We start from the raw sequence: 24,903 nt of genomic DNA, 5'->3' as shown, positions 1-24,903 counted from the left end.
TAAATCCATGCCTTTCGAAATGTCATTAAGAATTTTCTCCAGAAATTTCCCTTAGTTCATTGGCATATAACTTGCTGGATCAACCCATTTGCTCTTGCTTAAGGGAAAATTTTGGCTACTCTCCAGTCTCTGGGACCATACCTGCAGCTAAAGATCATATTAATATCTCAGCCAAGGCCCCAGCAATATCAACTCCTTTAATATCATGGGATAGATCCCTTCAAGGACTGGGGACTCATCCATCATAATGTTCTTCAAGGGACACAACACCTTTTCCTTCTTAGAATCAACATATCTAAAATGTCATCCACGTACTTCCCCCTGAACTCACTATAATATATGCCCTTCTCCTTAGCAAATGCAGATGTCAAGTACTTTTTAGTACCTCGCCCATTTCCTCTACTTCCTGGCATTAATTTCCTCCTTTGTATTTTGAATAGACTTATTGTTTTCATAGCTACCCAAATGATTTTAAAATTTGTATAAAATGCCTAAGAATTTTCCTTAATCCTGCTTACTAAGGACATTTCACAACCCCTTTCAGCCCTCCTTGTTCCTTGTCTAAATTCTTCCTTGTTTCCTCCCTATTTCTCAAGTACCTTGACTGAATTCAAATTCATCAACCTTACTTTTACTCTTCGATTAAGCTCACAGCATCTCTTGTCATCGAAGATTATTGATCCTTGCCAACCTTTTCTTTTCCTCTTCATAGAAACATGCTGGTCCTGAATTCTAACTATCTGGCCTTTCAAGGAGTTCCACATATCAGATGTGGATTTACCCAATAACTCAATCCACTGCTCCTAGCTCTTGTCTAATACTAATGCATCACCCAATTTACCATTTTCCATGGGGTCTGGGGAGAAAGCGACAGGGTCTTTTACACACAAGTTAATCCACCTTTCCACTCCTCCATCTAAGTCATGGCAATCTAGGGACATGAATAGAGAAGTGATGGTAAATGAAAAATACAATTTTATTTGAAAGTGACCAGCTCAGCTTTCCTGTGTTCCCTTTAAGCACATTGGAGTGCCACTACCCTCACTCCCTTTAAAGTCACCAGCATCCCTTGAAATTCATTGGCACCATTTCCTGTGCTCCTATCAAACTCACTCGGGTGCCTCTCCTTCACCCGCTTGAATCTCACAGCGCCTCTGTTTTCATGATATATTTTAAATTGCCAGGGCACCTTTTCTTGAATTCCCTTCAAAGTGTTTCCTGAGCTCCCTTTAATTTCATCTAGTTCATTGGAAAAAATTTCATGCTACTGTGTAACTTCTAATAAAAGTAAAATGAATGTGTTGGGATATTAATTGGGATTATAATCCCCTGTACGGATTCATGAGAGTAAATGGTGTTGGAGAAGAAACTGCTGCATCTCTTGCTACAGCTTTATGGCCAGTGATGAATGTAATGTGAGTGCAATAAGCCACAAGATCCAGATCAGAAAAATAGCCAGAGTCCACAAAGTTGTAACAAATTTTATCAAGACCAAAGCCAAAGTCAGTTTATTTCAAAACCCGTAATATTATCCCAAACACTCCCAAGCATCTAATAGCCAATTAAAGCAAACTAGGAAAGCCAAAGCCTGCCGCTACAGGAAATGTGAAATAAAAACAGGAAATGCTGGAAACATGCAGCAGGGGCTGACGTACAGCAGAAATGGCCACTGACAGAGAAAGTGAGATCATTTGCTCTTGAGTCTATTGCTACAACTTGTCCAGGGGGAAGCTGAGAGGGTCACCCAATCCGCTTTTGGTTTCTCCACTGTAGAGGAGACCACATTCTGAATACCAATTGCAGCACACTAGATAGGAAGAAGTGGAAGTGGAAAGTCTGGGTCCTTGGATGATGGAAAGTGAAGAGGCAAAAGGACTGGCATTTTACCTCCTGCAAAAGTATGGGAAAGTGCCTTAAGACTTGATGAAAATGGAAGATTACAAAGATGGAAATTGTAAAGGATAGTCTGTTGAATAAGAGACCACGGAAGTGGAATGCAAGGAACAAAGTAACTGCCTCTCCCTCTGTCTAGGAGGAGAGGCATTGAGAGCATAGGCATAGGAAATTTGTGGGAAGCTGTCAGAAGGAAGGTTGAACAGTATATTGGCAAGTGGAATTTAATCCTGGCAATTTCATCATGATACATTTTGGGAAGTCAGGTAAGAGTAGAGTATAAACAGTAAATGGTAGAGCACAAAGGAATGACAATGAATAGCGAAACTTGTGGGTACCAGTCCATAGTTCCCCATAGAACACGTGTGGAATGCTTGCCCTCAAAGTCTGACACGTAGAACAGTTAGGACATTATGGTTATGATGCCGGTTTTTGCAAATAAAACAGTGGAGACATTTTATGTTTAGAACCATAGAACACTACAGCACAGAAAACAGGCCATTCGGCCCTTCTAGTCTGTGCCAAAACTTTATTCCGCTAGTCCCATTGACCTGCACCCAGTCCATAACCCTCCAGACCTCTCCCATCCATGTATCTATTCAATTTATTCTTAGAACTTAGGAGTGAGCCTGCATTTACCACGTCATATGGCAGCCCGTTCCACACTCCCACCACTCACTGAGTGAAGAAGTTCTCCCTAATGTTCCTCATAAACCTTTCCTCTTTCACCTTAAAGCCATGTTCTCTCATATTTATCTCTCCTAATCTAAGTGGAAGAGCCTACTCACATTTACTCTGTCTATACCCCTCATAATTTTGTAAACCTCTATCAAATCTCCCCTCATTCTTCTATGCTCCAAGGAATAAAGTCCTAACCTGTTCAATCTTTCCCTGTAACTCAATTCCTGAAGACCCAGCAACATCCTAGTAAATCTTCTCTGCACTCTTTCAATCTTATTGATATCCTTCCTATAGTTAGGTGACCAGAACTGCACACAATACTCCAAATTTGGCCTCACCAATGTCTTATACATCCTCCTCATAACATCCCAACTCCTATACCCAATACTTTGATTTATGAATGCCAGAATGCCAAGAGCCTTCTTTACAACCCTGTCTACCTGTGACATCACTTTCAGGGAATTATGTATCTGAACTCCCAGATCCCTTTGTTCCTCCGCACTCCTCAGTGCCCTACCATTTACTGTGTATGCCCTACCTTGATTTGTCCTTCCAAAATGCAACACCTCACAGTTGTCTGCATTAAATTCCATTTGCCATTTTCTGGCCCATTTTTCCAGTTGGTCCAGATCCCTCTGCAAGCTTTGAAAGCCTTCCTCGCTGTCCATAATGCCTCCAATCTTAGTGTCATCAGCAAACTTGCTGATCCAATTTACCACATTATTATCTAGATCATTGATATAGACAACAAACAACAATGGTCCCAGCACAGATCCCTGAGGCACACCACTAGTCACAGGCCTCCAATCTGAGAAGCAATCATCCACTACCACTCTCTGTCTTCTCCCACACAGCCAATTTCGAATCCAGTTTACAACCTCTCCATGGATACCTAGTGTCTAAACCTTCTGAACTAACCTCCTATGTGGGACCTTGTCAAAGGCCTTACTAAAGTCCATGTAGACAATATCCACAGCCTTTTCTTCATCTACTTTCTTGGTAACCTCTACAAGATCCGTTAAACACGATCTACCACGCACAAAGCCATGCTGACTATCCTTAATCAGCCCTTGGGTGTCCAAGGAAAATCTGTGGCTACTCAACTATTGAACACCAAAAACAGAACATAAAGCATACTAAAAGTCCTTTACATTATTACAGCATCACATCAGACCACCCTCTTAAAGTGAAATCCCAATGTAATGTCAGTGGTTGTGAATCACGTACAATTCCACCAATTATGTTACCCTACCCAGGCCCCCTCCGCCTGCCAGAATTCACTAAGCTGGCACTGTGAACCTGTGTGGAGCTCAGATGAGCTGCCTGGCTTGAGTCCCATGCTCCATGAGTGGAGGAATTGCAGGTGACCCCAGCTCATCCAGAGGTGTGTTAACACACTCATGGTCATGTCATGCCAGCAGGTGCATAGTACTGGAATCCTCCAGATCTTGCTGGGCTGGTTTAAGGTGATCTACCAAAATATGTTCAGGTTTACCTCACTTATCTATGATAAAAGTCTTTTCCCGAATTTCAAAATGCGAAGCAGGCCATCCTAAGGGGATGTTGGTGTGCATCATGGCAGACAAAAATAAACAAGATGGAATGTAGGTCAACAGGAACCCAGGAGTGCTGCAGGCCATGATGGGAGGTAGGAATAGGTGAAAAGGAACTGGATTTACTAAGGAGAGTGGAATGCTGTTGAGAGGCCAACCAGGCCATTGTGGAGTCAGGAATAAAACCACTGGCAGTCATAACGGCTGTTTATATATCAACTCAGCTGTGGACAACTGCAGGTCCTCTTTTGGAGCTGTTCTGAGCCGCAGCAGGACCCATGGGAGATAATCATGCCAACACTCATCCGTCAGGGAAGCCCTCAAAGCAGCCTTTAAGGAATGGTGAAACTGTTTACGTAAGTCATTGGACTGTGGGTGATACACCATGATGTGATGTAGCCTACCGCCGAGGTTCTGGGCCATCACAGCCCAGAGGTCTGATTATGAACTGGGGACAGCAGAGGAAATCTCAGATGGGGTGCCAAACTGAGCAAACCAGATGCTGGTGAATGCCTGAGCCAAGTCTGCAGCCGTTGTCGATGCTTGGGGGATGACCTCTGGCCACCTGGTGGTACGGTCCACCATGGTAAGGAGGTGCATGAAACTGAGGAAGGGGGAAGGTCCACATTGACATGGTCAGACTGTAGCTCAGGGACCTCAAAAGGAGCCAATGGCTCCCAGACATGTCGGTTAGATTTTGCCCGCTGGCACTCCACAGAGGCTGTGGTCCAATCGTCCACGTCCTTTCTGAGGCCGTGCCAGACAAACTTTAGTACAACTGTTTCTGTGAGGCCTTCCAGCCCAGAGCAAAAGGCCATGTATGGAGTTAAAAACTGTCTGCCTCCAGCTTGTGGGCACTATGGGGTGGGAGCAACCGGATGAGATTTCACACAGGAGAGAAACCCCAGCTTTCCCAAATTTAGTGTCAGCCATTTGCAGGCCTGTGACTGTTGTTCTGTAAGCCTGAACCACCGGGTCAGCAGCTTTGCCAGCTGCCATGACCACATAGTTAACCCCTATGTGTCTGGCCTCGGGGGTTGGCCATGAGAGACTATCAGTCACAGCATTATTTTTCCCCTTGATATGTTGTATGTCAATTGTGAACTCTGATATGTAGGCCAGGTGGTATTGCTGTCTTGCAGACCAAGGGTCTGATATTTTGGCCATCGCATGCATGAGGGGTTTGTAGTCAACGAACGCTATGAAATGGTGAATCTCTAGAAGGAAATGAAAATGGCAGACAGCCAGCTGGAGACTGAGAAACTCACGGTCAAACATGCGGTACTTCTTTATGGTGGGACAGAAGAAGGGGAGCGGCTGCCACATGTCTCCAACCAACTGTTCATACATACACCCACAGGATAGTCTGAGGTGTCAGTAGTAATGGCTATGGGTGTGTTGGGAGTGAGTATGCCAGTAGGGTCACATTAGAAAGAGCTTATTTGGTATTATCAAATGCCCTGGTCATGTCTGCTGACTAGCCAAGCACTTAATTAGGGGGATTGCCTTTAAGCGCACTATACAGGGGGAAAGTAAGTTCAGCACCATACCAAATCTCCTGTAGATTTTTGTAGAGTTTAATCACAGCCATTTAGGAATGTCCTCCAAGCACACTAACACCTGATGGCAGCCCCTAACTAGATTGACTTTGGAAAAAAATTAACTTTACAGCTAAACGCGCTGAGAAGTCCTGGATGTGAGGGATCGGGTAACGATTAGGGTTGGTGATCTCGTTAAGGTGTCGGTAATCGCCACATGGGCGGCAATCACCATAGGGCTTGGGGCCCATACAGAGGGGTGAAATTCAGGGCTATTCAACTGGCATACAATGCCAAGCTCCTCTATGTTGACAAACTCAGCCTTCACTATTGCCAGGTTTTTTGGGTCATGGACTGGCTGGTGGGCCAGTTGTAGAAATGTGGTTCTCGACCCCAGGTTTTGTGACAGTAGTGGAGAATGTGGGCTTGGTGAGGTTTGGAATTCACCCTTGACCAGCCTCTTAAAGCATTTGCTTATTATTGAGGTGAGTGCAACAGGATGTCAGTTGTTCAGACATGTTACCTTGGTCTTCTTTGGTACAGGGACAATAGTGGATCATTTGAAGCAGGAGGGCACTCTACACTGGGAGAGGGAGAGATTAAAAATGTCTGTAAACGCACCTGCCAGTTGTGCTGTGCACATCCTGAGTACTCGCCCTGGGATACTGTCCGGTCCCACAGCCTTGTGACTGTCCACTCGTTGGAAACATTTGTGTACCTCAGCCTCAGAGATGACCAGGTTGCAGGTTGTAGTGGTGGCTTTCCTCGAACACTCAGAGTCAGTGACATCGAACCGAGCGTAAAAGCGATTAAGTTCATCTGGGAGAGAGGCCGTGATGTTGGCGGTGCCACAATGTTTGGCTTTGAAGCCTGCGATGGTATGCAACCCTCACCACAAGTCACATGTGCTATTCATTGTGAATCCCGACTCAGTCTTAGAAACATAGAAACATAGAAAATAGGTGCAGGAGTAGGCCACTCGGCCCTTCGAGCCCGCACCGCTATTTATTATGATCATGGCTGATCATCCAACTCAGAACACCGCCCCAGCCTTCCCTCCATACCCCCTGACCCCTGTAGCCACAAGGGCCATATCTAACTCCCTCTTAAATATAGCCAATGAACTGGCCTCAACTGTTTCCTGTGGCAGAGAATTCCACAGATTCACCACTCTCTGTGTGAAGAAGTTTTTCCTAATCTCGGTCCTAAAAGGCTTCCCCTCTATCCTCAAACTATGACCCCTCGTTCTGGACTTCCCCAACATTGGGAACAATCTTCCTGCATCTAGCCTGTCCAATCCCTTTAGGATCTTATACGTTTCAATCAGATCCTCCCTCAATCTTCTAAATTCCAACGAGTACAAGCCCAGTTCATCCAGTCTTTCTTCATATGAAAGTCCTGCCATCCCAGGAATCAATCTGGTGAACTTTCTCTGTACTCCCTCTATGGCAAGGATGTCTTTCCTCAGATTAGGGGACCAAGACTGCACACAATACTCCAGGTGTGGTCTCACCAAGGCCTTGTACAACTGCAGTAGTACCTCCCTGCTCCTGTACTCAAATCCTCTCGCTATAAATGCCAGCATACCATTCGCCTTTTTCACCGCCTGCTGTACCTGCATGCCCACTTTCAATGACTGGTGTATAATGACACCCAGGTCACGTTGCACCTCCCCTTTTCCTAATCGGCCACGATTCAGATAATAATCTGTTTTCCTATTTTTGCCACCAAAGTGGATAACTTCACATTTATCCACATTAAATTGCATCTGCCATGAATTTGCCCACTCACGCAACCTATCCAAGTCACCCTGCATCCTCTTAGCATCCTCCTCACAGCTAACACTGCCACCCAGCTTCGTGTCATCCGCAAACTTGGAGATGCTGCATTTAATTCCCTCATCCAAGTCATTAATATATATTGTAAACAACTGGGGTCCCAGCACTGAGCCTTGCGGTACCCCACTAGTCACCGCCTGCCATTCTGAAAAGGTCTTCTCTCTATATTGTTGTTTCGCAGCCTTGATAGCTTTGTGCAGATCGTAGCTGCTTTTCTTGAGCTTTAGCTGATCACCAACGATGTAAGCTTGATGTTGTGTGGTAAGTGCTGCTCACACAGAACTATTGATCCAGGGTTTCTGGTTCGGGAAGACCCTGTCTGACTTCTGGGGGGCATCATCAATGCATTTCCAGATGAAGCACGTGACTCCATCAGTGAACTCGGAGACATCCTCATCATGGAGGACATTCCAGTCGACGTCATCGAAGCAGTCCTGCAGCATGGAGGCCGATTGGTCGGACCAGCAGTGGACGGTTTTAACTATGGTCGCCTCTTGTTTCAGCTTCTGCCTGTACGTCGGCAAAAGCAGGATCGAAGAGTGATCTGATTTTCCAAAAGCTGGGCGAAGGAGAACTTTGTAAGTGTTGCGGCAGGGAGTGTAACAGTGGTCAAGTGCGTTATCTCCACAAGTGCTCACTTGGATGTGCTGACAAAACTTCGGAGAGACTTGCATTAACAACGCTCAATTAAAGTCACCAGCGACAATGAAGGCAGCCTCTGGGTGTGCAGTCTCCAGCGTGTTGACGGTCTCGTACAGTTCCTTGAGAGCCAGGTCAGGTTCAGCCTGCGGTGGAATGTACACCACTGTGATGGTAACAGCCGTGAACTCCCTATGCAGCCAGTAGAGTCTGCACAGCAACACCAGGTACTCCAGGTCCGGGGAACAAAAGGATTTGAGGGCATGCACATTCCGGGAGTCGCACCAAGCGTTGTTGACCATGAAGCATACCCCTCCGCCTTTACTCTTTTTCAATCTGTCTGTGAGGTTTTTCAATCTGTCTGCCTGGAACAGGGAAAACCCAGAGGGCTCGATGGCATGATCCGATATCTCCTCCATCAGCCAGGTCTCCATGAAGCACAATACATTGCATTCCGTTGTTTCCCGCTGATAGGAGATTCTGGCTCTCAGTTCACAAAGCTTGTTATCCAGGAACTGAACGTTAGCCAGGAGTATGCTAGGGTGTGGCAGTTGATTTGCATGCCGTCTCAGCCTCACCAGGACGCCAGCCCTTCTCCCTCGCCTCCAGCGCTCCTTCCAAGGTAGTGGCGGTGTAAGAGATGAGTCTCCCATGGATCGCGCAAGCAGGGGATCCCAGTGTAGGAAAGGCAGCACATAGTGGGTAAATGCTATCTTTCCGATGTTCAGAAGGGTCAGTCTATTGTATCTGATGTGACTATCAGCTACTTGAACAGAAAATGCTAAGAAAATCGTAGCAATTGGTAGTATACTATAGATTTGGAACGAAGCTCACAACACAGCCATCGTACGCAGCGCCATCTTGAATCACATACATAGAGCAGGGATTCCCAGCCGCTTTTATGCCGTGGAGCCTTACCATTAACCGAGGGGTCTGTGAACCCCAGGTTGGGAACTTCTGATTCAGAGCAGGAGGATAACAAGGATCACTCCAGGACAAAGATATGCTTGCAGGTATCTTTGGGGTACTTGGAGACTAATGATAAAATAAGTCAAAGTCAGCATGGTTCCTGTAGAGAAGTCTTGCCTGGCAAAACCATGAGAGTTCTTCGAGGAAGTAACAAGCAGGGTGGACAAAGCAGAGGCAGTGGATGTCATTTACCTGGATTTTCAGAGGGCATTTGATAAGTTGCCATACATGAAGCTGCTTAACAAGATAAAATCCTACGATGTTACAGGAAAGGTACTGGCACGGAGAGTGGAATGGCTGACAGGCAGGAGGCAGTGAGTGGGAATAAAAGGTTTCTGGTTGGCTGCCGGTGACTAGTGGTGTTCTTCAGGGGTTAGTATTGGGACCGCTATTTTTCACATTGTTTGTCAATGATTTGGATAATGGAATTGATGGCTTTATGGCAAAGTTTGAAGATATGAAGAAGGGTGGAGAGGTAGGTAGTGCTGAGGAAGCAACGTTATTGCAGCAGGACTTAAACAAATTGGAAGAATGTGCAAAAATGTGACAGATGGAATACAGTGTTGGGAAATGTATGATAATGCATTTTGGTAAAAGGAATGATAATGTGGACTATTATCGAAATGGGGAGAAGGTTCAAACAGCAGAGGTGCGGAGGGTCTTAGGATATCTCACGCAGGACCCCCAGAAGGTTAGTTTACATGTGACACTCGCTTTGCCTAGTGGCATGATCTCAGGGGTGGCGCCCCCTACCCAGCCAAACTTTAACACTCTCGTTTAGGTGTTGTGTCCCCTGTGTAACATCAGTACCCCAAAATAACATTCAGTCCACAATATGTGGTTAAATGATTAATATTTTATATTTAAGTATAGGGTTAGTAGAGAAACAAAAGAAAAGGAAAACAAATAAAAGGCTCCAATAATCTCATAAACATGTCCGGTGCACAAACGTTGGTGCTCACGGATTCCCTGTTGTTGATCCTCCTTTGCTCATCATTGACCCCTGGGCTCCCGCCCCGAGCCCAGGCCCAGCTGGTCCAGCAACCGTCTCCTCAAGCCATATCTTCTCTCTTCATCCTCTTCATGACTTTTCCCTCCAGCCTGCGCAAACTAACAGCTTTCACACAGGCAGAAAGAATAATATCTAGCCCAATTGTTTAGCAAATGAATACAAGTCCTGTTATCACTAATTATAACCCAAACTTGCTGCTATAGAGAACCACTGCCTCAGCAGTTAACGGTACAGAGAAGCCATTTTATTCACCTTAGCAGTAACATAAAAGAAGAAACCCTTACATACAGATTGAATCTGTGGTAAAGAAGGTAAATGCAATGTTGGCATTTATTTCAGAGCAATGGAATATAAAAGCAAGGAGATAATGCTGAGCCTGTATAAGATACTAGTCAGGCCGCACTTGGAGTATTGTCAGCTTTTGGGCACCATATCTCAGAAAAGATGTGTTGTCACTGGAGAGAGTCCAGAGGAGGTTCACGAGGGTGATTCTGGGAATGAAGGGGTTAACATATGAAGAGTGTTTGGCACCTTTGGGCCCATACTCACTGGAATTTAGAGGAACATGGGGGGATCTCATTGAAACCTACTGAATGTTGAAAGGTCTCGATAAGTTGGATGTGGAGAAGATGTAACGTACAGTGTAGGTATCCAGAACTAGAGGACACCTCACAATTGAGGGGTGATGTTTTAGAACAGTGGTAAGGAAGAATTTTTTTAGCCAGAAAGTAGTGAATCTGTGGATCGCTCTGCCACAGACTGCAGTGGAGGCTAAGTCCGTGGGTGTATTTAAGGTGGAAGTTGATAGTTACCTGATTGGTCAGAGCATCAAAAGATATGGTGAGAAGGCAGGTGTATGGGGTTGAGAGAGATTGGGGATCAGCCATCATGGAATGGCAGAGCAGACTTGATGGGCTGAGTGGCCTAATTCTGCTCCTATATCTTATAGTCTTATGTGCTTGGAGGCAGAGGGAGTGGGCAAGGCTCTTAATGAGTTTCAATTATACTGGTCCTAAGAAAAACATGGTAACCTGCCTCAATGAGATGGGTTTCTGGATATCGTAATTCTTGTACTTGGCTTGCCTGCCACACCTGGATGCAGACATCCCACCCTGCAAAAACTCATTTCAGGGAGGTAGCACGACCACCCCTGCCCCCCGCAACCCCATATCCCCTCCCTCCCGGTCAACCTCCAAGGGTGTATGTATACAGGATATTTGATTATGAAAGAACACAACAATTTATTTGATCACATATTGAAGCTATTTACACACACATATTTTCTTGGCAGTCTCAATGCTAATAGCTAAGTGCTAATGCAAATAGCTTTCCTATTTCTTTTGCAAACCTTCTTTGTACTATGATGTGGCTTGCTTGGCAGATTTGAGCATTTTGCTGGAAGTCTCAACCTCATAGCAGTCTGTGTCAATGAATTTGTTAGTTTTGCAAGACATCAGATTCACAAGTGTTTTGTGAGACAGCAGACTTCTGAATTCTGTCTTAATGTGATGCACCATGCTGAATGCCCTTTCTACATCACAATTAGAATTTGGCAGCACCAAAAGCAGCTTCATCAACTGGCAGAGCTCTTTGAATCTCAACTGCCCTGTGCTCACAGATCTTACTTTAGACAGCTTCCCCCAGAACTCATCAACTGGCAAACTTATGTAGTTTGGCACCAGTCCTTCAAGGTTAGTTCAGACATAATCCAGAACTTCTAAGTGGAGCTGTTCTCTTGCATCTGCCTTGACCACATTTGTAAATCTCTCTGCCAAAGTCAAAATCTGCTCTGGAGTCACCTCATCTTTGTTCTCTGCATTGACCACTGACAAATATTTCAAGATTTGGTCTCTCATTGAGAACTTCTCCAAGAGTTTTTGAATGCTCTGGCATCTTTGAAGAACTGCTTTGTCTTGCAAGGGGTGATCTCTTGTACTTCCTCACTTATATTATATCATATTATCATGGAGTCATTTTTTAAATTCTATTACAACTATAAGCAAGTCTACAGGGAGTTTGACCTCATGACATAAAACATCAATAGAGTAGCTCCTTAGCAGCTAGCCAGCTAGCTTAAATAACATTAGCTATGCTAATGGATGAATGACACCTGTTAAACTCACTTCAACATGTCCTTTACAGTCATTTAACCCACCATGGGCAATAGAAAAGTCACTGTTGCAAACAGTGCAGCGAGCAACACTGTCATTATTTTTGACCCCTATTAGGCAGGGGTACACTTGAGTGTGGTCTGGGGTGAAGTATGTTTTATATTTTCTTTTTTTGGAACATTCTGCCATGGTGCTGCAGGACACTAAACTGAACTGATAGACAATGAAAGAGAGAGAGAGGTCAACTGTAAAGCCCGCCCACAGAGAAAACTGATAGCTCTACTTAGCACAAAGAGAACAATCAGGATGCTCTCTCTCTCTCTCACTACATCTGTCACTCGCTCTCTGTCTGTCTCTCTCTCCCTCACCCTCAAAAAAATTAATTTCCAGGATATTGTATATAATTTGCGGGTGTCAGGGAGCCGCTATCAATATGCGGGAGACTCTCAGAACTTCTGGGAGAGGTGGGATGTCTGTGGATGTCACTGATCTGGTCCTCTTGGATCATTCAGGACTTTCAGTTAGGGAAGACTCTGAATGACTCTGTGGGGACACAGTCATCTACAACCGTTTTTATAAAGTCCATGACAACTGTGGGGTATTTGTCAGATCCTTTGGTGAGTCCTTGAACATGGCCGAGTCAACTGAATCGAAGAAATCCTATAGTTGCTCCTCTGCCTCCCGTGACCACCTCTTTGTTGTCCTTATCTCTGGAGGGTTGCTCTTTAACCTCTGCCTGTATGCAGATAGGAGGAGGACAGAAAGTGATCAGATTTCCCTAAATACACTCTAGGCATGGAACGGTAGGCATTCCTAATCATAGTATAGCAGTGGTCAAATGTGTTGGGACTCCCGTTGATGATAATTGGACAGAGATTTCTTCAAATAAGCCTGATTGAAGTCCATGATAATGATTAGAAAGGCAAAGAGGTAGGCCGTTTCTTGTTTGCTGATGGCAGCACTGAGTATTTTGAGTACCTGCTTAACATTGGCCTTTAGCTGTATGTAAATGGCTGTTCAGATCACAGCGGAGAACTCTCTTGGTAAGTTAAAGAGTCATTCCTAATCATTAGGTGTTCCAGGTTAAGGGAACAAGACTATGTTTAGTGCTATATCCAAGCTCTAAAAAGAATTTTTCATGATACACTGACGCTCACTTTTTGCCTTCATGGAATCATCAGTTGAGCTCACCCTGTCTATTGAGAAATTCTCAGGTCTTACTGATGTATCTGAGGTACCTGGAGTGAGCCATGTCTCTGTGAAACAGAGAATTCAGCAATTCCTCATTTCCCTCCAATACTGCAATTTTGCCCTTGTTCTCCAGCGACTGTACATTTGCTAACGAGGCACTAGGTAGAGAAAGTTTCATGCCCCGGCATTTTACTCTAGCTTGGAGTCCTCCCACTTCTACCTCTCTTTCGGCCATGATGATGTACCTTCATCCACTTAAAGGTGCCGTACCTAATGTTTGAAAATTAAGTCTGCCTAGTCTTTCAGAAGATCATGAAATCACCAGTTTGTTAAGACAGTTCGAAAGTACATTACTTAATGTGAAATTACAGGCGGCAGATTGCAGTGAGAATAGTTCAGGAGTATATTTCAAAGTTTATCAAGCAAGGCAATTAGAATTTATGATCATTTGATTGCCTAATTAGGATTAGTCACCATGGCTTCGTGAGGGGCAGGTGGGTCCTCACAAATCTGACTGAAGTCTTCAAAGAATTGACAAAACAAATTGAGCAGTTGTGGGGCATATATGGATTTTATTTTATTTATTTAGCATACAGCTTGGAGTAGGCCCTCCTGGCCATTCGAGTCTCACAGCTCCAGGAACCCCAATAATCCCGGTTAACACCAGCCTAATCACGGAACAAGTTCCAATGACCAGTTAACCTACCCAGTACATCTTTGGACTGTAGGAGGAAACCAGAGCATCTGGGGAAAACCCACGCTTTCCATGGGGAGGATGCACAAAGACTCCTTACAGACGGTGCCGGACTTGAACTCCCCAACAGTAGTTATATTTCACTAGGAGTTTGAGAAGACTTGGTATGTCACCAAAGACACTCAGACATTTCTACAGATGTACCATAGAGGGCATCATTGTCTGGTATGGAGGGGTCATTGCGCAGGATCAGAAAAAGCTGCAGGAAGTTGCAAGCTCAGCCAGCTCCATCATGGGCACCATCATCCAGGACATCTTCATAAGGTGATGTCTCAGAAAGGACACACTTCTTCCAGGACATGCCCTCTTCTCACTGCTACCATCGAGGTATTACCTAGATGTCTCTTTACACATTGCCAACGTGCCCACCTCAACTACTACTTCTAGCAGGTCATTCCAAACACGCACCAGCCTTTGCTCTGCTGATCCCCAAGTTCAGGCAACATCCTGGTAAATCTTTTCTGCACTCCAGATGCTTTAATAATATCTTTCCTTTAACAAGATGACCTAAACCGTACACAATATTCCAAGTGAGACCTCAGAACTGCAGCATATCTTCCTGACTCTTACACTCACTGCCCTGACCACTGAAAGTCCAAGTGCCTTCTTCAACACACTCTCAATCTGACATGCCACTTTCAGTGAATTACGTGCTTGCATTCCTAGGTCCCTCTGTTTCATAACACATAATGTACCGCAAAACACTGTACAAGTCCTAACCTTGTTTCAGCTCCCAAAATGCAGTGCCTCGACCTTACCTGGATAGAAAGCCATTCGCCAATCCTCAGTCCATATACCTAGCTAATCAGGATTATTATTATTTTTCTTAAGATTCTTCACTGTCTACACCAACAACTATTTTAGTATGTATACACCCGAGCTATTTAAATAAAATACAGACATCTAAGGTTCCAGCACTGCCCCCGGTGACACACTACTAGACACAGGCCTCCAGTCGAAGAAAAAATCTTCAACGATCCCTGCTTCCTAGCACTGAGCCAATTATGAATCCAATCAGCTACATTTACTTTCCAGACCAGCCTGCCATGAGGGATTATGTCATAGGCCTTTTAAAAGTGCAGATCCCCTACCTTCACCTACGCTCTTGGTTACATCCTCAAAAAAGTCAGACACGACTTCCCACGCATAAATCTGAGCTGACTGTCCTGAAGCAGACCCTGCCTCTTCAAATGTTGCTGGATTCTATCCCTCAGAATCTCCTCCAGCAATTTACCTACTACTGATGTTTGACTTAATGGCCTGTAATTTCCTAGTTTAGTTTTGCAACCATTTTAAACAATGGTACAACTTCAGACACTCTCCAGTCCTCCGGAACCTTAGTTGTAGCCAGAGATAAAGTATAAATCTCTGCAAAGACCTCTGCAATTACTTATCTAGCTTCCCACAAGGTTCAGGAATGCACCAGGTCAGGCCTTGGGGATTTATTCACCTTAACACAGTTCAGGCCAATAGCCCCACCCTGCTAATTTGTATGTGGTCCAAGCCAACACCACTCATTTCCCTCATTTCTTTAGCCTCCATTGTTTTCTCCACAGTGAGAACTGAAGGAAAATATTCATCAAAAAAAACTCTTACGTTTCCTTTAGTCCCACACACAGATGGCCAGGCTGATCTTTAAGGGATCTAAGGGTGGTGCCTGACTCTGAGCTGGCTGCCACAGTTCTAGGTAATCCCATTGTTTATATTGTGCAGTTAAATGTGTTTTTTTTTAAATCAAACTCAGGGGTTACTTTAACCGGTGAAAGGTTCATGAATATAAAAAATATCCAGAGCCAATGGATTTATTTCCTATGTTTATCTGCGATGCCAAAGATTTACCGCTAATACTGAGAGTAGTGAACTGCACACCTCCGTGATGTATGGAGGGAAATGAGCTGACACTCTGGTAAACTGAAGATACAGAGGCTTCCGTACTGCTCTCCCGGCAATCTGCCTTTCAAACGTCCACTTTCCTCCAAATGAGACAGACGAGTTAGTGTTGCTCATCAGGACTACCAAGGATTACACTGTACCTCTGCCTGCGGCTTTGTTGAAAAGTGGCTTAACTCGGACATAGCAGACAACTTTGTTCAAACACCAGGACAGCAGCTACTTAGAGTGGGTCATAATGGTGAACAAGTCACTTGGTGATGGTTTGTACATGTTTATCAATAACAGATGCGTATATTATTCTTTCTTTTTCCACCATACATGGAGAGGGTTTTTTCATTCATTGTAAGCCATTCTAACTAGCAAGAGAATTTCACTGTTATCCTGCTAGTATTTACATTCCCCCTCAAGCAGACACTCAATCTGCACAGTGGCTGTTGCCTGATAACATTTATGATTTGGAAAATAAATTATCCAATACTGTCAGCTTTATTATGGGGAATTTTAATCATCGTAACATGAACCATGATCTGCCCAAATACCAGCAGATGATTAACTGTCTACACGTGAGGACAGAACTTTGAACCATTTCTATATCAACACCAAATGGGCATTCTGCCGTCAAACAAGAGAAAACCTGCAGGTGCTGGAAATCCAAGCAACACACACAGAATGCTGGAGGAACATCTGTGGAAAAAAGTACAGTCAACAAATATAGCTCTGCAAAATGGCAAGTTAATAGAGCTCTGAAAGTGGTGAAAGCCACTTGCCAGGATAGGCTAGAGAGAGACTTCAGCAATAGCTGAACAGTCTGGAGTTCCCTTGAAAGTCTTACCATCTTCAAACAGAAGTGCTCCCAAGACTTCCCCTCCTGGCCAATCAGCTCAATCACTTTTATTACTGGTTTGATTGGACAATCAACATCCACCTCTTCTCATTTCCTCTGATCCTGATATACTGAGCCCTAGCGCTCCTACCCCCTCCCTTTCACAACCACTCCAATACTCCCCTTCACCCAAGCCCCATTCGCCTTCTTCAGCTTCCCTCCACCCCAGCCCCTTTCCTCCATCCCACCATCTACTTTCCGTGAAGTAAGAAGACATTCACAGATTATTTGGAAAACAGAACATTGGGTGAGCTGCATATCCTGTTGATATTTCATGCAGTACTGTGTAGATCAGCTAGCACCTATCTTCACTGAGATATATAACACCTCCTGCAATTATGCAGGATCCTGACTGCTTTAAAGTTGCTACAATTGTTCCAAGAAAGGCAAGATCATTGGACTTAATGATTATAGGTCAGTCACTCGGACTTGAGAAGTTATGAAAATCTTTGAATGTCTGATGTTGGCCTACCTTAAGTCCATTACTGATCCTCTTCTTGACTCACTACAGTTTGCTTGCAGAGCAAATCACTTAGTTGAGGATGCAGTTAACTTGTGTCTTCAATTCATTCTTCAATATTTGGACTCTCCTAACGCCTATGTGAGGATCTTGTTTGTTGATTTTAGATCCACCTTCAACACTATTGTTCTGGAGCTGCTCCATAGCAAGCTAACCCAGCTAAGCTGTACCCTGTGGTATCTATCTGTAGATTATGAATGTCTTAACAGGAAGGAAGCAAGATGAAAAGCTAGGCTCCTACTTGTCTTAGCCAATGTCTAACAGGCTCTCCCTAAGAATGTGGTTGTGGAGGCAGACAAAGTCAGGAATCAAAAGGTTGAGCATGGGCGACTCATGTCCTGAGCTGCATATATTTCAATGCAAGTAGTATCATAGGAAAGGCAGATGAGCTCAGGGCATAGATCATCACATGGAATTACGATATTGTAGCCATTAGTGTGACTTGTTTGCAGGAGGGACAGGACAAGCAGCTTAATATTCTGGGAATCAGTTGTGTTAGATGTGATAGAGCAGGAGGGATTAAAAGGGGAAGAGTGGTATTACTGCTCTGAGAAGATATCATGGCAGTGCTCAGTCAGGATGGACTAGAGAAATCATGTAGTGAGGAATTATGGGTGGAATTGAGGAATAAGAAAGGTTATTGGGGCTATATCATAGATCACCCAACAGTGTGCGGCATTTAGAGGAACAAATTTGTAGAGACATCACAGAGAGGTGCAAGAAATATAAGGTTGTTATAGTAGGCTATTTTAACTTACCACATTTTGATTGGGTCTCCCATACTATAAAAGGACTAGATGGAATAGAGTTTGTCAAATATGTTTAGGGCAGTTTCCTTAATCGGTATGTGGAAGTCCCAATGAGAGAGTGTGCAATACTTGATCTGTTATTAGGGAAGGGGACAGCGCAGGTGACAGAAGTTTGTGTAGGGGAACACTTTGCATCTAGTGACCACAGTGCCATTAGTTTCAAGGTAATTACAGAAAAGGATAGTTCTGGTCCTTGGGTTGAAACTCTATGTCAAAGAAAGGCCAAATTTGATGGTATCAGAAAGGACCTGGCAAGTGTAGATTATGACAGGCTGTTTTCTGGCAAAGGTGTACTTGGTAAATGGGAGGCCTTCAAAGCTGAAATTTTAAGAGCAAAAGGATTACAAGGGAAAAAATCGGTCCTCTGGAAGATCAAAATGGTAATCTATGTGTGGAGCCTAAAAAATGAGAGATCTTCAATGGATTTTTTTGTGACATCTATGTATTCTGATAATAAATTTTATTTTGGAATTTGAACATCTATATTTACTCAGGAGACAAACACAGAGTCTATAAAAGTGAGGCAAAGCAGCAGCTAGGTCATGGGCCATATACAGATTACAAATGAGGAAGTGTTTGTTGTCTTGAGATAAATTAGGGTGGACATATCCCCAGTGCCTGTCAAGGTGTTCCCTCAGACACTGTGGGAGGCAAGTGCAGAAACTGCAGGGGCACTAGAAGAGATATTTAAACCATCCTCAGCAATAGGTGAGGTACCAGAGGACTGGAGGATAGCCAATGTTGTTCAGCTGTTTATGAAAGGATCCAAGAATAAACAAGCAAGTTACAGGCTGGAGAGCTTGACATCAATAGTGGGAAATTTATAGGAAGGTTTTCTAAGGGACCAGATATGAGTATTTGGATAGATAGCAACTGATTAGGGATAGTCATCATGGCTTTATGTGTGATATGTCATATTTAACCAATCGTATTATTGAGTTTTTTGAGAAAGTTACCTGGAAAGTTGATGGAGGCAAGGCAGTAGATGTTGTCTGCATGGACTTCAACAAGGTATTTGACAAGGTCCCATATGGGAAGCTGGTTGGCAAGGTTCAGTCACCTGGCATTCAAGATGAGGTAGTAAATTGGATTAGACATTGGCTTTGCAGGAGAAGCCAGGGAGTGTTAATAGAGGTTTGCCTCTCTGACTGGAAGCCTGTGAATAGTGGACTGTTGGGTCCATTGTTGTTTGTCATCTATATCAACAATCTGGATGATAATGTGGATAACTGGGTCAGCAAGTTTGAGGATGACACCAGGATTGGGGGTGTAGTGGACAGAGAAAAAGACTAAGCTTGCAGTGGGATCTGGGCCAGCTGGAAGTATGGGCTGAAAAATTGCAGATGGAATTTAATGCAGGCAAGTGCGAGGTGTTGCACTTTGGGACGGCCAGCCAGGTCTTACACAGTGGGCAGTAGGGCACTGAGGAGTACCATAGAACAAAGAGCTCTAGGAAAACAGATCCATGAATCAGTGAATCATCCCATCACAGGTAGGTGGGATCATAAAGAAAGCTTTTGGCAAATTGACCTTCATAGTTCAAAATATTGAGTACAGGAATTCAGGTGTTATGTTGTAAAGTTGTATAAAACATTATTGAAGCCTAATTTGGAGTATTGTGTACAGTTTTGGTCACCTACCTACAGGAAAAATTTATGAATAACCTTGAAAGAGTGCAGAGAAAATTTACAAGGGTGTTGCCAGGACTGGGGGATCCAAGTTTAGAGGAAAGGTTGAATAGATTAGAACATTATCTAGAATGTAGAAGGTTGAGGGAAGATTTGATAGAGGGGTATAGAAAGGGTAAATGCAGGCAGACTTTTTCCATTGAGGTTGGGTGAGACTGCAACTAGACGTCATGGGTTAAAGGTGAAAGGTGAAATGTTTAAGGAGACCTTGAGGGGAATCTTCTTCAGAGGCTGGTGACAACATGGAATGAGCTGCCATCGTAAGTGGTCGATGCAATTTCCATTTCAAAGTTTAGCAGAAGTTTGGATAGTTACATGGACAGGAGCATATGGAGAGCTATGGGATGCAGATCAATGGGACGAGACAACTTAAATGGTTCGGCACAGACTAGAAGAGCCAAAGGGCCTGTTGCTGTACTGTAGTTTTCTATGACTCTGTGAATCTATTACCTTCATATTTCATCATTTCTCTCCTTATTATTTTTAGTTGCCTTCTGTTGCTTTTTAAAATCTTCTAGCTTCCCACTAATTTTTGATATATTATTTGCCTTCCCTTTTACTTTTATGTTGTCTTTGACTTTCCACAGTTGCTTCATCCTCCTTTGCGAGTAATTCTTTGGGACATATCTACTCTGTGCCTTCTGAATTGCTCCCAGAAACTTCGGCCATTGCTGTTCTGCCATCATCCCTGCTAGTGATCCCTTCCAATCAACTTTGGCCAGCTGTCTCATGCCTCTGTAATTCCCTGTACTCCACTGTAATACTGATATATCTGATCTTAGCTTCCCTCTTTCAAACCACAGGGGATTCTTTCATCTTATGATCACTCTCTCCTAAGGCTTCCTTTATGTTTAAAAACTCTTGAATAACAGTAACAAATTTCCCAGCCACAATATTGGTCCCCCGGCCCCCCAATTTGGTGCAACCTGTCTCTCTTGAACACATCCCCTATTCCAGAAGAGATCCCAATGATTCAAGTACGTTAATCTGTGCCTCAGATCTTTAGATGCACATTCATCTGAGCTATCTCTCTATTTCTACCCTCACCAGCAGATTACTATATACCCTTGAGGTCTTGCTTTTTTAGGTTCACTATATTCACAGTGCAGGACCTCATCCCTCTTTCTACCTATATCATTTTTACCCACATGCACTATGACCTCTGTCTTCTCACCCTCTCTGCGATAATGTTTTGTGGCTGTTCCAAGACATCCTTGGCCCAGGCATCTAGATGGAAACACCCCATCCTGGTGTCTCTTTTGCAGCCATCGAGTCTCCTGTCTCTCCCTAACTTTTGAGATGGCTCCAATATTGCACTGCCTGTCTTCTCCCTTACCCACTAAGCCTCAGAGCCACCATCCTGGCTACTACTGCTAATCCTAAACAAAAGTCATGTCCCCAGCAGCTTCTAAAGTTGTTGCTAAGGGAATTACCTCTCGTAGTAGTCACCCAATGCGCCTTCAGTGTGGTCAGCTTATTAAAGCCTTTGCCTATGGTGCTCTCAGCATCCCAGATAATCCCAAATACATCCAACTCCAGTTCTTTAATTGGGTCAGTCAGTAGTTGCACTTGTGCGCACTGCCTATAGATGTCGTCCATAGGGACACAGGCAATCTTCCTGATCTCCCACATTCTGCAAGAAGAGCATACCACTGTCCTTACTGATGTCCCAACTTCACTCATTCTAAATGGTAAAGTTAAAACAGGACTAACCATACCGATTTGTTTCCTTTCCTTGCCTAGCCTCCTTTCACCCAAGCCTCGAGCCAAAGATCAAACTCCCCATTCCAATTCAGGAGGAATGGGCCAGTAAAGGAAATGCCCACCCTGACATCAGACCATTCCTCTTGAGCCAAAGCCTAGGCTCCCCACTCTTAAACTAGACCACTCTCACAATGGCGACTCCAAAAAGACCATTCCACTTAGTCTCTTTTATTGGTTAAAGTGCCCTCCAATTAGCCAATCAATGAGATTTTCACTCTCAGCTTCTGACTCCTGTAAAAGTGAAACTAACAAGCAGCAAGACTTGTCTTCATGTACCAATGGGCCTGTTGCTGGTACTGTATTGCTCTATGTTCTATTCAAGGAAAAGGGTCCTCAACCCCTCCTGATCTAGGAAGGAAGTGTAGAGAGAGTCTATGCCCGTGGTGAAGAAGAGCAGTGGAAGTGGACTTAGTATGGACAAGTGGGATTACATACCTGTTCTTATGTGCCTCTCTAAATGGCTTCTATGTGCAGTAATTGATATTGGCCTCTACCAGCTCTTCTGACAGCAAGTTCCAAATATCAACTACTTTCAATTATAAACTTCTTCCTTACATCCTCTTTGAAACTCTTCCTCTCACCTTAATATCCTGCCCAGCTTGACTTCCCAAAATGTATCACCGCTTGGAGAAATCTATAAAAGAGGAGTGAATATCTATTCAATGTTTGGATTCCATGTGATGGAGTTCACCGGACCACAACTTTGCAATCCTTGTTAGCAGGTTTAGCAGCAATTTCTATATTGTCTAAGTGAGCGGAGTACTGTAAGCTCAGAAGGGGTAAGGTCAGAGCAGATGTTAGACATGAAATTTTAAAAAAGAGTATGCTGGAAATATTCAGCAACATATGTGAAAAAGGAAACAAGGTTTAACTTTGTTTTAACTCCGAAATGGGTAATGATTGAAAGTTGATTGACCTCAAATATTAAAATATGTTTCTCAACTTGCTGAAATCTCCAGCTGTTTTACTATTACTAATATTTCTTCTCATATTTTGCTTGCTAACTCCTCTGTGGAAAATTTTACTATTTCAAACAGTAGGGTTTTAAAGGTAGTCGGATTGCAGCATGGAATGGAGAGGAATTTCTCACATGAAGTTAGATATTTCCATTTACTTGGAAATTAATTGAAAGTTTAAAAATTATTCATAATATTTAGGGTCAATTTTGCCTCAGTCTTAACTATGATTCTCCTCCTATAGAATACGCCTCCAAAGATGATCATCGGGATTTTGCGGGTGAATTGGAGGTTCTCTGCAGACTTGGACATCATCCCAACATCATCAACCTGCTTGGAGCCTGCGAACACCGGGGTATGAACTTCTTCAGCTCTTCTTACTTAGCAAGGCATAAGGATTACATCACGTCAAATGGAGATCACTGTACAGTAAATTTTATAATAGGTCTGTGAAGATGTGTGTGGTAATTTTCTTTTCCTATAGTCTCTGTTTGAGACAGTGCATTTTTACCAGTTGCTAGTTTGTACAAGCTGAACATTATGGTTGCTTCTGTGCACAGTGCCAATCAGTTCTGAATTTTAACTGGGTACAAATCCAAGCACAACCCGACTTCAGGTACCTTCATATCCTTGTTACAATTTCAGACTACGCGAATTGTTAATAGAGCACATTTAACTGATAATGAGGGATAGAAAGATACAGACGTAAGTGCAGTACAGTCAGACATATGCAATGTGCTCTCACACTAAGGGTTCCAATTATAAGACCATAAGATATAGGAACAGAATTAGGCCATTTGGCCCATTGAGTCTGCTCCACCATCTCACAATGGCTGATCCAATTTTCCTCTCAGCCCCAGTCACATGCCTTCTCCCCATATCCCTTCATAACCTGACTAATCAATAATCTAATAACCTCTTCCTTAAATATACATAAAGACTGGGCCTCCACAGCTGCCTGTGGCAAAGAATTACACAGATTCACCACTCTTGGACTAAAAAAAATCCTTTTCATTTCCATTCTAAAAGGGCGCCCCTGTATTCTGTAGCTGTACCCTCTGGTCTTAGGCTCTCCCACCATAGGAAACATTCTCTCCACATCCACTCTATCAAGGCCATTCACCATTTGATAGGTTTCAATGAGGTTACTCCTCATTCTTCTGAATTCTAGTGAATACAGGCCCAGAGCTATCAAATGCTCTTCATGTGATAAGCCATTCAATCTTGGAATCATTTCGTGAACCTCCTTTGAACCCTCTCCAGTTTCAGCACATCCTTTCCAAGATGAGCGTCTCAGAACTGCTCACAATATTCCGTTGGCAGGTGGTAAAGGTGGGAATAAAGGGAGCCTTTTCTGGCTGGCTGCTGGTGACTATTTCTTTTCCATCTCATTCTGTGTTGAGTCCAATTCTTTTTACATTTTATGTCAATAATTTGGATGATGGAATTGATGCATTTGTTGCAAAGTTTGCAGATGATATAAAGATAGGTGGAGGGGCAGGTAGTTTTGAGGAAGTAGAGAGGCTACAGAAGGACTTAGATTAGCAGAATGTACAAAGAAGTGGCAGTTGGAATACAGTGTTGGGAAATGTATAGTCATGCACTTTGGTAGAAGAAGTGAAAGGGTTGACTATTTTCTAAGTGGAGAGAAAATACAAAAAACTGAGGTGCAAATGACTTGGGAGTGCTTGTACAGGATTCCCTGGAGGTTAGTCTGTGGTGAGGAAGGCAAATGCAAAGTTAGCATGCAGTTCAAGAGAATGAGAATGTAAAAGCAAGGATGTAATGTTGAGACTTTATAAAGTACTGATGAGGATGAACCGCTGTTTCATCCATGCTAGAATCTTTCCTGTAATACCATGAGCTCGTAGCTCGTTAAGCAGCCTCATGTGTGGCATCTTGTCAAAGGCCTTCTGAAAATCCAAATACACAACATCAACCAATTCTCCTTTGTTTATCCTGCTTATTATTTCTTCAAAGATTTGTCAGGCAAGATTTTCCCTTGAGGAAGCTATGTTGACTATGGCCTATTTTATTGTGTGCCTCTAAGTACCCTGCAATCTCATCCTTAGTAATCGTCTCCAACCACTGAGGTCATACTAACTGGCCTATAGTTTTCTTTCTTCTGCCTCTCTCCCTTCTTGAAGAGTGGAGTGACATTTGCAATTTTCCTGTCCTCCAGAACCATGTGAGAATGTATTGATTCTTGAA

At 43.6% G+C, this 24,903-nt stretch overlaps 1 protein-coding gene across 1 annotated transcript in view; it reads left to right on the top strand.

The window, feature by feature from the left end:
* Positions 1–24,903, top strand: part of tek (TEK tyrosine kinase, endothelial) — a 244,066-nt gene that overhangs the window by 174,592 nt on the left and 44,571 nt on the right. Inside the window, exon 16 of the mRNA XM_072258228.1 lies at positions 22,937–23,047. Within this exon, the coding sequence (XP_072114329.1) occupies positions 22,937–23,047 (111 nt within the window). The remainder of the gene's footprint in view (positions 1–22,936; positions 23,048–24,903) is intronic.

The sequence above is a fragment of the Mobula birostris genome, chromosome 5 (genome assembly GCF_030028105.1).
Source record: "Mobula birostris isolate sMobBir1 chromosome 5, sMobBir1.hap1, whole genome shotgun sequence".
Lineage (NCBI taxonomy): Eukaryota > Metazoa > Chordata > Chondrichthyes > Myliobatiformes > Myliobatidae > Mobula > Mobula birostris.
Note: the sequence above shows the minus strand (reverse complement) of the source record. Positions and strands in the feature narration are given on the sequence as shown.